Raw genomic sequence first — 13,575 nt, 5'->3', positions numbered from 1 at the left:
CTCGGGAGGGAAAGAGGAAGATGAAAGAGGAGGATGGTGGGTTGTGGGTCTTTGCCACCAGGGGGCGCCGGAAGGCCGCGGCCCCAGCTTGAGACACGGCCTGAGGCTGAGGGTCCAGGGGGCCTGATAGAAATCCCCCTCCGATACCGGTTTATAAACAGAATCATCGGAGTCCAGCCCTGTTCCGTGCTCTGCCAGTCCCTTCCCTGGGACTTCTCAACAAATCCTTGTCTACCATGTGCTTTTAAATTTGAGGACAGCTAAGGAAAAGTGCCAATACACTTTGGATTTTTTTTTTTTTTTCAGGGAAAGGAGGGAGACAACCTCCCAAGTTTGGGGAACATCAGAGGTCACTGCAGGGCCAGGCCTGGCCACGTAGTGAGACAGCTCTGCTGGCCACACCTGCCCGTTATTCACAGAGGGGCCTGGGGAAGAGATGGGCCTTAAGAGTGAAAGAGTGAAATCGTTTCTTTAAGGCTTTTCTGTGAGTTCCCATTTCACCTCCACAGTTGCTGGGTAAAAAAAGAGCAGAAAGAACACAGGCCCCGGAGGCAGCAGTGAGCAGACTTTTTACTGTCAGATTACACACCATCAACCACCCCCCTCCCCAACGGCGACCAGCATCCCTGCCCGGGGGCCCCCTTCACAGGGGCAGCTGATACAAACAAGAATAGTTCTCTGCAAAAGGAAGCGTCCGGCCCTCCCAACCCTCCGTCCTACCTCCCTGTCCCCAGACACTGAGCTCCTTGGTCACCAGACCTCTGGAAAGGCCTGGGGTCTGGTGGGTTGCAAAGGAAAACCAAGAATAGAAAAGAGAATTGTCAGCGACTAGAGTTGTAGGCAACTGGACTTTGGGTCCGCTGGCTGGTGGTGAGCCAGGGACAGGCGTTGGGGGTGTCTGCAACAGTCGTGTGTGTGGCAGGAGGCAGAATCTGAGGGTGTGGGGTGAGCAGCGTTTCTCCCCACCCTCGGTCTCACTGCCGGCAAAAAAAAAAAAAAAGGAAAGGGGCGGTGGGTAATATAAAAGAAAAACTAAGACCAAAATCGCAGGCCGCTGGGGCCAGGACCCCACAGCATCCCCCGCTGCCGTGCAGGGGCGGGGGCAGGTGCCACTGGGGTAGGGGGGACGGGGCGGGAGGACTCTGCTGAGTAGCACCTGGGAGCAGCTCAGGCCGCACCCTTCTCACCGCCAGGCCTCGGACGCCGGCCCCCGGGGGCCCCCGGCTCTCCGGGCGAGGGGCGCAGGGCGCGACAGGGCGCGCGGACTGGCCCTCACCCTGCCCGGGGTGCCCTCCGCGGGGCTCAGCAGTCCAGGCGGGCAGCCAGCCCCAGCAGCAGCAGGCAGCCGAGCAGGGTGGCGGGGCGCGGGGCAGCCCCCGGTGCGCGGTCGCAGTCCAGGCCGCCCTCGTCGTCGGCGGGGTCGCAGCGGGGCAGCTCGCAGCGCGCGCCGGTGTAGCCACGTGGGCAGGCGCAGCGCTGGTTCTGCACGCAGGTGCCCCCGTTCTGGCACAGCAGCTGGTCGTCGTCGCACACGTTGGCTGCGGGGCGGAGGGGCGGTTAAGGCGGGCGGCGGTCTGGTCCACCCCGAACCCACCACCACCACCACCCGCGCTGGAGCTTCTGCGACTGGGATGCGCCGGTCCAAGTACCTGGGGCGCCCTTCCACCCTCTTCCGTTGGCTAACATCGGGTCTCCGCCAGCCCATCACTTCCTCGGACAGCCTCCCTTCCTCCCTGAAAGCGCTCTCGCCTCCTGCCAACTCCAACCAACTCCCAGCTCCCCTTGCTTCCAGCTCCCTTCCTGGTACCTACACCACAGTCGCATCAGGCCCCGCCCACCACCCAGACCCCGCCTACCACCCAGACCCCGCCTACCACCCAGACCCCGCCTACCACCCAGACCCCGCCTACCACCCAGACCCCGCCTTTGACATCAGGCTCCGCCCACCTACTGACCCCGCTCTGCAGCATCAGCCCCACCCACCTACAGGCCCCGGCAGCATCAGGCCCCGCCCACCCACTGGCCCCGCCCGGCAGCATCAGGCCCCACTCCGGGCCCCGCAGCCCCGGGTCCTCCCGGCGCGCACTCACGGTAGCAGCCCTGGCGCCAGTAGTGCGTGGGGAGGCAGTCGTCGCACTTGGGCCCCGCCGCGCCCTCGCGGCACTCGCAGAAGCCGGTCTCGTTGCACCGGTCGTGCACGGAGCCGATCTGGTTGCAGTTACACTCTGGACCGACAGTCGCACGGCGAGTGATCAGGGTGACTTGTGGGCGCTGTCCGCACGGACCCACCCCGCCAGACCCCGCCACCCTCCCGGCCGGATCTCCGCATCCGCGGCTGGACGGTGGGGTGAGGGCTGCGTGGGGTGTCCAGATCGCGAGGGAAGACGGCATTTCCTCCCATCCAGGCAGCCCTTTCGCCTCTTTCTGGCCCTGGCGCTATGTGGCCTGGGCCAGCCCTTTCCGCTCCCTGGGCCCATCTCCCTGCTTCTGTAACTGGGGCGGGCGCTGATCCACCCCAGCTTCAAAGAGCGGTGACTGACAGGTGGGCGGGGCCTCATCGAGGCCACCTGACATCTGACCTGCGGGCTGTGTTGTGTGTGGGGACGGGAAGGTGTAGCGGGCATCCACAGCTCTCCTCCAGGGCCTCCAGCCTCACCCTGCCCCTTCCCAGTCGGTTTCCTGGGGCCTCTGCCCGCTGGGGGAGGCAAATGCCTCCACTCTGGGTGTCCTTGTCGCCTAGTGCTGGGCCGGGGGTGGAGGCAGCAGGCAAAGAAAAAGGAGGTGCTGGGGAGGGTTGGGATGGAGGACGGCCTCTAATCGGATCCAGAGGCCCCTCCCTGTCCCCCGCGGCTGGCCAGTGTGACATGGGCTGCACGGTTCCCTTGGGATCACTTGAGAACTGATGAAATTATCTGAAGGCCGCTGCCATAATTCAGACTGACAACTGCAGCTTTGCACAGCCAGGGCCAGCCTGCTGGGCGGGGCATGGGCAGAGAGGTTCCCAAGGGCACTCACCATCCCAGGGCTGAGAACTGGCCTCTATGGGGGACAGCATTGCAGTCTAGTGGGTGCTGGTTGCAGGCCATGGGGCCCACCTTTGGGGTTGGCTTGCCCCTAGCTGGGTCCAGGGCCCCTTGTAGATTTATTTCCTTCTTTACCACAAAAGCCAGGCCTGGCGCAGAGGGTAAAGAAAGCAGACCATTTGCTCACTGGAGGCAGGGGTGTGTGGAGGGCTTATAAAGCACAAGAGAAGATTCATTTGAAGAAAAGCATCAGTCCCCCCAGAAGGGTTGGACAACCCTTGACCTGATCCCACTTTACAAACAGGGGAACAGGCTCAGAGAGGGGAAGAGAATTGATGAAAGGCACACAGCTTGGCTTGGGAAGATCTCCCTGGAGGAGGAAATGGCACCCCAGTCCAATATTCTTGCCTGGGAAATCCCATGGGCAGAGGAGCCTGGTGGGCTACAGTCCATGGGGTCGCATGAGGCGAGCACGACTTAGCGACTAAACCACCACGACCACCACACAGCCAGGCAAGCCCTAGACCCTGTCTTTGGCTCGAACACGTGGTTCTGAAACTCCAGTGCCTGCGGGGAGAACCACATGGGGAGCTTATCAATAGAGCAGATTTTGGAGGCTTCTGTCCTTAGAAACACCCAGCCGGAGTGGGCCCTGGAGTTGGAATTTTTCCGGATCAACCCTGAATATTTATTGGAAGAACTGATGCTGAAGCTGAAGCTCCAATACTTTGGCCACCTGATGTGAAGAACTGATTTACTGGAAAAGGCCCTGAAGCTGGGAAAGACTGAGGACAGGAGGAGAAGCGGGTGACAGAGGATGAGATGGTTGGATGGCATCGCCAACTCAATGGACATGGGTTTGAGCAAAGCCCAGGGGTTAGTGAAGGACAGAGAAGCCTGGCGAGCTGCAGTCCATGGGGTTGCAAAGCGTCGGACACGACTGAGCGACCGAACGACAATGACCCCCACCAGCCTCCCCCGGGGGTTCCAGTGCAGGGGTCTCCAGACTCCATCTAATGCCTCTCTGGCGCCCCGCGCCCCGTGCCCCCCGTGCCGGCGAGGGCTCACCGATGCACACGTTCTCGTCGTCCAGCTCCGCGGAGCCGTTTCGGTAGTAGCCCAGGCGGCAGTGCTGGCAGTGCTGGCCCCGCGTGTTGTGCTTGCAGCTCACACAGGTCACCACGTTCAGGAAGTCGATGTAGCTGCAGCGGTTGGAGTGGCCGTAGCACTCGCAGTCTGGGCCGGCCGAGCATGAGAAACACCAAGGGTCAGAGAGCAAACGGAGACGGGGCCTTCCTGCGACCCCGCCCCCGTGCAGGCAGGGAAACTGAGGCAGGGGCGGGGGAGGGGGGGGAACTGAGGCAGGGGCGGGGGGCACCTGGCACAGGAAGGCCTCCAACACTCCTGTGCCGTTTGGGGAGGGATGGGCCCACTAGCTTTGAACCAGAATGAGAACCAGCATGGGCCCGGCCCACAAATTTCCACCTGGCCCCAAGGGCAGGGCACCAGGGAGAGCACCCGCTGAAGCCCTGGCTGGGTACCGGGGTGAAGCGCTCCCTTGAGGGATGCTGGGGTGATTAGAAATGATCCATGCAGGGAGGATGGGTCATGCTATCGGGTGGTGAGCTCAGGGAGGGCAGTGCCTGGGTACATGGCGCTCACCACGGCATCCCAGTGATTCAGTGAAGGGCAGATGCATGCATGTACGCCAGAGGCGGGAAGGACCAGGAACTTCCTCCCCGTGCTGCTTTGGAAGACGGTTCAAGGAAACCCCCACCTGCAGGACCCTTTCTTATTAGCCTGGGCTGTTCTGCAGATGTGTTTGGCAGCAGAGCGCCTGCTCTTGCACGACCCCGACAGCACGTGCTGCCTTAAGGTTTGTGCCCTGAGATTCTCGCCTTGACCTCCAAGGCCAGCCTTGGCCCAGCTTCTGACTCTCACTGGAGGCACTGGGTGATCCCCAGAGGTGAGGCCCCCAGGGATTGGAGGTGGCTTCCATGACATCATCAAGGGGGTGGAGTTTGGTGAGGAGGGTCACCTTCCCTGCCACAGATGGGGGCCATCCCTTGGTGTCCCCTCCTAAGGGGTTCAGCCTCTCCTTGAACAAGGAAGGATGCCCTTTGCGAGACACCATTTGTGTATCCCTAGAGGAGCCACCCTTCTCTTTGTGATGGAAGAAGGGAGGACTGACCAGGTGTCAGGGTCCAGGATGTGGGAGACCTTGAAGAAAAGAGCCTCCGAGCTGTGCCCAGGAGGAGCTGGGTGGCATTCTCGCCCCATGGCCTCCTGTCCCCGTCACCTTGTCCCTCCAGGGACAGTGAGAAGGTGAGACATCCTCCAGATGTCCCAAGGAGTACTGTCGGTGACCCCGTGTCCCTGATCTTGCTTCCACCAAGATGAGCCCCTGGGCCACACCTCCCATGGGAGCCAGGACAGGCTATTTCTGGCAACTGCTCTGCATGCCCTGTGCCTGCCCACTGTGCTTCTGACTCATGCCTGCCCCCAGGTCCCTCGGGAGGGAGGACCGGAGGGGAGACAGGCTCTGCTTCACCTTGACCCAGCTACTCTGGGAGGGTTTTCTGAGCCAGGCATCACTGGTCCTCGTCCAGCACTTTTTTTTGGAGGTAGGGGGAGAAATGCTGGAGGAGGGCTGATCCACCCCACAGCCTTCCTCTTACCTTCGAATTCTTCAACAGGCATCACCTGAGGAGATTTGGGCCTGAGCTGGAAAAGTTTGGAGGCCTTGGCGGGGGCAGGGGCAACAGCGGAGGTGCCCGCAGCTTGGAGAGATGAGAAACAAGCCCTTTCATCAGCCGTGGTCCAGCTGCCCAGGGCGGGCTGTCTTTGCCCAGATAAAGCCCAGTAGAGGCTCCCAAGGTGCCCTGGGCAAGCTCTGGAGCAGCTTTGTCACTGCTCAGATTTGAGATGACACAGCACAGCCAGCAGCGTGCAGAACCCGGCATGCCTTGGTACCCGTCTCGGAGACCATCTACTATCAGTTCAGCTGGATTCACCCTCCCACATTATTCTGACATCTCTCATGCTATGCTCAAGACTTTGCTGAAGCTGGACGCTTTGTTGAGTGGTTGAAAAACACCACTTTGGACTCCCTGAACTATTGCTCCTCTCCAGACTTCTGTGAGGGTTAAGTCCAGAGTGTGAACCTGGCATGCAAGATTTGGGCATCTCCCTTCCTTTCCCAGTGGTTCAGCGGTGAAGAACCCGCCTGCCAATCTAGGAGAAGCAAGAGATGCAGGTTCCATCCCTGGGTCGGGAAGATCCCCTGGAGGAGGAAATGGCAACCCACTCCCGTATCATTGCCTGGAGAATCCCATGGACAGAGGAGCCTGGCGGGCTACAGTCCATGAAGTCGCTCAGGCATGACTGAGCGACTCAGCACTTCCTTTCTGAAGCAAGCTCCCTGCTCCACGCAGCGTGAGTCCTTTGCCTTCCACTGTCAGGAGCCATCTAGCCAGGAGCACGGACTGCCCAGAACCCAGCCCTTTATTTGTGGGGGAGCATGCCACGGTCCTCTCGGCTTCTCCCTGAGAGGCCGCGGTGCCCGAGTCGGTCCAGGGCCAGGATGTGATTGCTCCAGCTGGCTCCCCATCGCCGGGGAGGACGCCCCTGGACTCAGAGGTCTCCGCAGACCCTCCCCAATTGTGATTCTGCCTCCGGAACCACTCACCAGCAGGGGGCGCGCAAAGCCCGGCTCACCATTCACAGCCCGTGAGAGGGGAACGGGAGGTGCGGGTGGGGTTGCCGCCCGAGCCTGGCATCAGGTCCTACCGCCAGGGAACGGTGAGCTGGGACCAGGGACAGTGTCCCATCTTGGAGACTCAGGCAGACCCTGTGTTCTTCCTGGGTGTGTCCACTATAAGTGCAGACGAGTCCTTGAGCCCACACGAGTTTCTTCCCGACGCAATGGGAGAATGAGGCTCTGGGCTTGGTTTCAGTGAGACTCCCCCCCATCCTCCCCTCCGAGCCCTCCCCATGTCCTGCTTGGTGAAGCCACTGCTCCCTGGCGTCCCACCGCCAAGCTTTTGCCGCAGCTGGTCCTGCCACCCGGAAGGCTACCTTCCCCCTTCCCCAAGAAGCGACTTCATGGACTGTAGCCCCACCAGGCTCCTCTGTCCATGGGGTTCTCTAGGCAAGAATACTGGAGTGGGTTGCCATGCCCTGCTCCAGCGGATCTTCTCGACCCAGGAGCCAAGCCCCTGCAGGAAGCCCTCTCTGGCTCTTGAGCCTCAGGGCATTACTGTTCTCAGGACAGGGTCTCCACTGGGCTTGGGAGCCCTCAGGGGTTAAGGCGAGGGTTAGAGTGCAGGACTGAAAGGGGTGAGGTCACGCTAGCTAAGTAGGTGGGGTTGGGGGTGTGGAGTAGAGCTCCAAGGCCCCTCCCCTCCACCCTCGGGGGGGCCCCTGCCACCCGGGGTTCCCACCACGTGGCCCTGATCCCTCCACTGCAGAGTCTCAGGAGCAACCCCCCCACCCCATACCTTCTGCATTGGAGGACACCTGGGGCCAAGGGACGCTCGCCCAGAGCGGGGCAGCGGTGGATGGCCTGCTCCACTCTTGGGGGAGAGAAGAGGAGAAACCAAGTCACGGGACGGGCTGGGGCTGTCCGGGGGACCTCCTGAGGCATCACCCCCTGCAGGCCCCTTATAGAAGCAGCACTCTAAGAAGCGGCTCTGTCTACACCAGCCAAGTGGAACTGGGTTCAAATCTATAGGAGAGGCAGCATCTATGCTAAGGCAGCCTGTTGAAGGGCGCAGGGATGCCAGATGGAACAGGGACCCCTGCCTGAGAATCTGCATACGCTGGACAGCCCTTTCTTCAGAGGGACTCCTCATTCTCGGAGCTTCCTTCCTGCATGGCCTCCGTTCTGAATGAAGGCTGGAGTTAGACAGAGTCCTGTATCGGGGCCCAGATCTCTCTGCACTGAAGTCTCTGGCCAATGACTGTAAAGGGAGTGTGTATGTTCTGGCCAAGACACCAAACATGCCCAGAGGGTCCTTGAAAGCTTCCAGTCCAACCCCGATCCAGCAACCGGAGCATCCTCCCTGAGCCCTAGATTGGGCCCATCTTCACCAGGGACCCCAATATGAGTCAGCCCCCAAGTGCCACACTGACCGTCTCCAGGACTAACTGGACCCACAGTAGGCGATGCGGACAGGGCTGGCAAGATGAGAAATGGAAGAATCACCCTGTGCCGAATTTCAAAGGACAAACCCAGAGGGACAAGGGGAGAAATCGGATATTTTCCGCTTCTTAAAGGGATTACGCATGATGCCAGTTGGTGGAGAAAGAGAAAGAAAATCTACCAGCTAAAGAGTGCGGGGGATGTTCCAGCTGGGAGCTGGGAGCCTCTGGATGTGAAATTGACATTTATGGGATGTTCAATGAGAAGAGGCCTCGAGACTCAAATTGGCAAGGGCTTAATTAGGGCTGCGGCAATAAACCCGCCCTGAAGGCATGGTGCTTTGCAGTCTCGCTCCCGCCACCCCCCACAGCCACACTGGGGTCAGGGTTAGTGGTCTTGAATAGCCTCTCCTCTGGCAGTCCCCATCCTCAGGACAGCTTGACATGGGCAGCTGGGAGAGACATGCGGGCCAGCGGTCCACAGGCCCAGTTGGACTTGGTACAAAGAGCCTGAAGCACCTGTTGGGAGGCATCTGGAGAGAACCAGGACCTTTCTGGTGGCCTGGGGGTGGGAAAGACTGGACTTTCCAGGGATGCGCTCAGGTGTTCCGGAAGAGCCTTCTCAGAGTGACTCATGTTGCTTGCCAAGGCCAGATGGATGCCCGTCTGTTCCTTCGAAACTGGGGAGCTATGCAAACTTGGCCTTAAAGGCAGCACCACCTTACAGCTCCCCAGGGTCTCAGGACCGTGGCTTTGGGCAGCTGAGTGGGCAGGAAGCATCAGAAGTCAGTGAGCCCCAAGGTCAGGACCTGTCTTGTTTCCTTGAGCAACTACTCTTTCTTTTTAAAACAGCTTTATTGAGGGATCATTGACATACTGTAAAAACCCAGCTGCTGCTTCCTAAGCCTTAACCTGGGGGGACTAGGAAAACCTCAGTCCCCATTTCTTGGGGCTGTGAACCAGGAATCCACTACAAGCTCCTGGCCTGGGAGGCACCCGGTCGCCACCCCCCACACTGAATGTCGTCATCAGTGGCAGGGGGTGGGGAGCATCACGGGGACCCAGGCGAGGGCTTCAGGTGCTAAAGAGGACTGGTGACCCCTAAGACGTGGGCCGCTAGGGACTGGGCTCCCAGCCCGGCCCTGGGCTCAAGAGGCAAAGAGGACCCTGACCTTTCTGGATGTCCGATAGTCCAGCCTGGAGGGAGGGGTGCCTCCTTCTTAGCATCAGGGTCCTGGGGACCCTCACGATGCATACCTTCCCTCGCCCAGGCTCACCGCCCTGACTCTGACGCTCTCCTTAATTCCCAGCTTTGCAGTTGGCACTCCGTGTCCCGCGTCAGAAGCAGCTCCAAAAATGGAGTCCAGGTTCCTCGTGTGTGCATGTGTGTGCATGTGTGTGCGTGTGTGTGCATGTGTGTGCGTGTCTGTGTGTCTGTCTGTCTGTCTGGCCTCCCACCCAGATAGATCACTGCCTGCAGGCAGACAAGGCACCCACCACGACTATTTTTGGTCCGGTCTGCCCATCACAGACTCAACAACAACAAAAAAGTGTGGAGTCTCAGGAGGCTGGCCCAACTCACGTCTGGAGCCTGGACTCCCAGTGACCCACGTTCTCCACCCAAAGAGATTACTGGGCCAGGAGGCCAGCCTGAAATCCTCGGCTCTCCCAGCGGGCCCCTTCCCCCGCCCCACCCAGGCAAATGCCTCCCGTGGAGAAGGGAGGGGGACAGAAAGAAAAGACATGTGGCGTGTCAGCCTCTGGCCCCATGGAGGAGCCGGGCGCGGGCACTTTCCTGCAGCTGGGAGAGGGCTGAGCCCCATCCCCCACAACAAGCTGAGGCCAGAGAGTCCGGGGCCTCTCCCCGCCGACAGGGGTTTCTAGGGTCCGTGAGCATGAGAGAGAGGAAGGGTCATGGCACCGCCCCAGGAGTAAGGAGACCCCCACCTTGCCAGCTTCTCACTGCAGAGGGGATGGGACAGGGTGGGGGCATGCAGTCAGTGCACCCCGCCCTGGACAGTGGAACCAGGGACCTTGGCCACATCTTCCTGTCACCCTTGGGGGAGGACGAGTCCTTTCAAGTCCTGGCACTCCCGGAAGGCAGGATCTGGCGGGACTCCCCCGGGGAGACCAGAGGGCCACCCCAGCAGCCAAAGCCTTCCACACACCCCTGGCTTGGCCCTCCCCTAGCACTCTGAGCCCCCAAAGGCCCAGCAGTCCACAGTCTAAAAGCCCAGCTCAGAGGTTATGCAGCTCAAGGCAGCAATCCCCTCTGCCCTGCTGATCTGAGGAGTCTGTTTGCTCAGCTAACCCTGCCCTGTCCATCTCCTAGGGGTCAGCCGCCGGGGGCAGGGGCAGGGCTGGAGGGCTGGCATGGCTGTGGGGGCAGGACCTAGGCTGGCTCCCTGGGCTCTCTGGGCGACGCTGAGCAGTGCCTAGGGAGGGGGGTCCAGGGGCTTGCTGTGAGCCCTGGGCACCCTGGCTAGACCGCAGCAACAGGAGGTCCGGACTGCCTGGAGGCCTCCAGGCACTGTGCTCCCGCAACTCTGGATCTGGCATCCTCTGCTCTAAAAGCCAAGCCCCTGCCCTCCCCAGAGCTGATACCCCCACATTGCAGAGAGGGGCAGGGACTCGGGGCAAGGAGTGGGGAAGGGCAGGGCAGCTGGGCACCCACCTGTGGGCTGTAGGGTGCTGGGGGCCCCAGGGGCCCAGGCAGCGGATGTTGGGGGTATAGGAGAGGTGGGGTCCCCCCTAATGGCCGCAGTGGCCACAGGGGCTTTGGGGACAGGCTGTTTCCGGGACTTGCTGGTGCCTGGTGAGAGATGAGAAAAGCGAGAGAGGGTGCAGGTGGGGGTCAGTCGTGGGGGACCAGTGCAGACGAACAGCTTACTATCCCACTGGGGGGTCCAGCATCCCCTCCGAATCCAGCTTCCTCTGGTCCCTCTCTGCCCACTGGCGTCCCACAGGGGTTGCGTTTGGCCTCAAAGAGCCATGGCAGGGGGTGGGGTGGCACCCCTGGAAGCCTGAGATTTGGGGGTCTGCCGCTGGCTTGTTGTTTGACTCTGGCAAGTTCATTCCTGCTGAATCTGAGAGCAGATGGCAACACCCACCGGGGGGTGCTGGCTTCAAGGACAGAATGAGATAGTACGAGGATCCTGCTTAGCTGATGCCCAGCACGGTGCACGTTTGATGATGACTTAGCGATAGTCGGTCGGTCACCCCCTCCCACCCTCCCTCACCTTCCCTGTTGAATTCCTGGGACGCCCAGACCCTCCTTCTGACAGTCTGGCTGCTCCGGGGCCTGAGCTGAGCTGGACACTTGGGGGTCTGGGTCACCTCCCCTAGCATCCCTGCAGCCGGGATCCTGGTTCATCTCACCCAGACTCCCCACGGGCGAGCAGCTGCCATGGTGATAGCTGTGGGCTGTGCAGAGGGAGGCCAAACCCTGTGATCAGACTGGGGTGGCTTCTGCCACCAGTCATGGAAGGTGACCCCCATTCTTGGCTGGCAGGAGTGGGAGAAGTGGGGGGTTCCCGGCGCGGGTGGGACAAAGGGATCTTTCCAAAGCAGCACCAGTCAAGAAGCTGGAGGGAAGGGCTTGTGAGACAGGAAGGAGGGAAGGAGGGGGAAGAAGCAAATGGATCAGAGGAGGGGGTGGACCTGGGGAGGGGAGGACAGGAAAGTCCCGTCTTTCCCCTCCTGTTCTTTCCAGGACGTACAGAGAGGCTTGTGCACTGAGGGCCCCAGGCACCTTCCCCAGACGGGTGGCCCCGCCGTGTACTTACTGCCGACAGCGGAGCCCGCGGCGGCACCTGTGGAAAGAAGGGGGTCACAGCAGAGTAAGGAGGGGGTGGCAGGGCTGGGGACAGGACATCAGGGGGGCCAGAGCACCTCACCATGCAGGGACTGGGTCAGATTCTCCACTTACACCCTCACTGGTGCCTGAGAGGGAAGGGCTGCTCTGAGCCCATTGGGCAGATGGGGAAACTGAGTCTTGGAGCTGTGACTTACCCCATCAGGGGACCTGCTGATAAGCCTCTCTTGGGGGCCTCACATGCACCCTTCTCATTTGACTTTAGACTTTCAGGTAGTCCAGTGCAAGGCAAGGAGGCGGGAGGTCATCCTCTGGGGGGCAATGGGGTGTCGGAGAACATGAGGGTCCCAGGCACAGGGACAGACTGGTTTACTGGAGGCTCTGATGGAAGCTGCCACAGGGGGAAGCCGCTGTGCCTGCGCCCATCTGGGAAACACAGGGATGTCTGTGGGGTTGACGGGAAGGTGATCACAGCGGCTATCACGTGCTGAGGGTTTTCTGCACCTGGGCCTATGCTGAGGACCGCCCCCACCCCGGCCATTCAGTGCTCAGGGCTTCCTGGTGGCTCAGATGGTAAAGAATCTGCCTGCAATCCAGGATATTCGATCTCTGGAAGATTTCCTGGAGAAGGGAATGGCAACTCACTCCAAGATTCTTGCCTGGGGAAATCCCATGGACAGAGGAGGCTAGTGGGGTAGCAAAAAGTCAGACACAACTGAGCGACTAATACTTTCACTTTACAATTTGGGTTTCCCTGTAAAGAATCCATCCGGCAATGGAGGAGAGCTAAGTTCGATCCCTGGGCCGGGAAGATCCCCTGGAGAAGGAAATGGCTACCTCCTCCAGGATTCATTTCCCTGCAGAATTCCATGGACAGAGGAGCCTGGTGGGCTGCAGTTCACAACAGCCCTAGGGCAGGCTTCCAGGGTCCTCGTTCTACAAATGAGCAAAGGCTCAGCGGGAGAGATGGCTTGTCCGAGGCCCACAGTTCTGAGCGGCAGAGGCCTGACTCTGACTCTGACCTGGCCCGTTTCTGTCTGTGTGTGTCTGTGCTCTGGGGCTGCGGGCGCCCAAGGCCACGGTCTGACCTGGGTGGGAGTCGTCAGTCTCAGGAGGAAGGAGCCGGGACCACAGCGTCCCCTCCAGGCAGTCCTGACAAAGGATGGGGCATGAGGAGCCCCAGGGTGGTTGCTGGGGTGTGGGCCTCTCCTGGTGACTCTGGGGGCAGGACAGTGAGGGGTGCCTGGGGGGATGCACCTGGGGGCCCCACAGGATGACCTGCAGGTAATGGTATCGGTCTGTGGGTGCCGGGGATCTCACAGATCCTTCTGGGAGGAGAACGGGGCCCAGAGAGGGGTTCGGGAGGTGGGCAATAGAACAGTTGAAGGGAGGTGAGCCTGTGAGTCAGAGGGAGGTGACAGCAACTCAAGAACTGGTTCTGGCAACAGAGATGGGTCCTCCGGGTGAGGCAGGGCTGTCACCCAGAGCGCTGTCTGTGCCTTTGAAGGCCCGCGGGGGGCTGCGACTCCGGTAAATCATCCTTCAAAGGCCTCGAGAGTGTCCCTGGCACACACATGACATGCTGTCACAGCCTCA

General features: G+C 60.7%; 1 protein-coding gene across 3 annotated transcripts in view; it reads right to left on the bottom strand.

Annotated features, from left to right (window-relative positions):
- The window catches only part of NTNG2 (netrin G2), a 71,291-nt gene continuing 58,263 nt past the window's right edge, over positions 548 to 13,575 (bottom strand). For 2 of the 3 annotated variants that reach the window (XM_018056031.1, XM_018056032.1), the window contains 7 exons: positions 11,951 to 11,977; positions 10,840 to 10,977; positions 7,523 to 7,597; positions 5,702 to 5,803; positions 4,092 to 4,259; positions 2,091 to 2,225; positions 548 to 1,538 (listed from right to left, as the gene is read on the bottom strand). In XM_018056031.1, coding sequence (XP_017911520.1) covers positions 1,303 to 1,538; positions 2,091 to 2,225; positions 4,092 to 4,259; positions 5,702 to 5,803; positions 7,523 to 7,597; positions 10,840 to 10,977; positions 11,951 to 11,977 — 881 coding nt within the window. In that variant the 3' untranslated portion in view covers positions 548 to 1,302. The remainder of the gene's footprint in view (positions 1,539 to 2,090; positions 2,226 to 4,091; positions 4,260 to 5,701; positions 5,804 to 7,522; positions 7,598 to 10,839; positions 10,978 to 11,950; positions 11,978 to 13,575) is intronic. The other variant, XM_018056033.1, reaches the window with a different exon arrangement.

This window comes from Capra hircus, chromosome 11 (assembly GCF_001704415.2).
Source record: "Capra hircus breed San Clemente chromosome 11, ASM170441v1, whole genome shotgun sequence".
Classification (NCBI taxonomy): Eukaryota; Metazoa; Chordata; class Mammalia; order Artiodactyla; family Bovidae; genus Capra; species Capra hircus.
The sequence above is the reverse complement of the archived record's forward strand: the minus strand, read 5'-3'. Positions and strand labels throughout refer to the sequence as shown.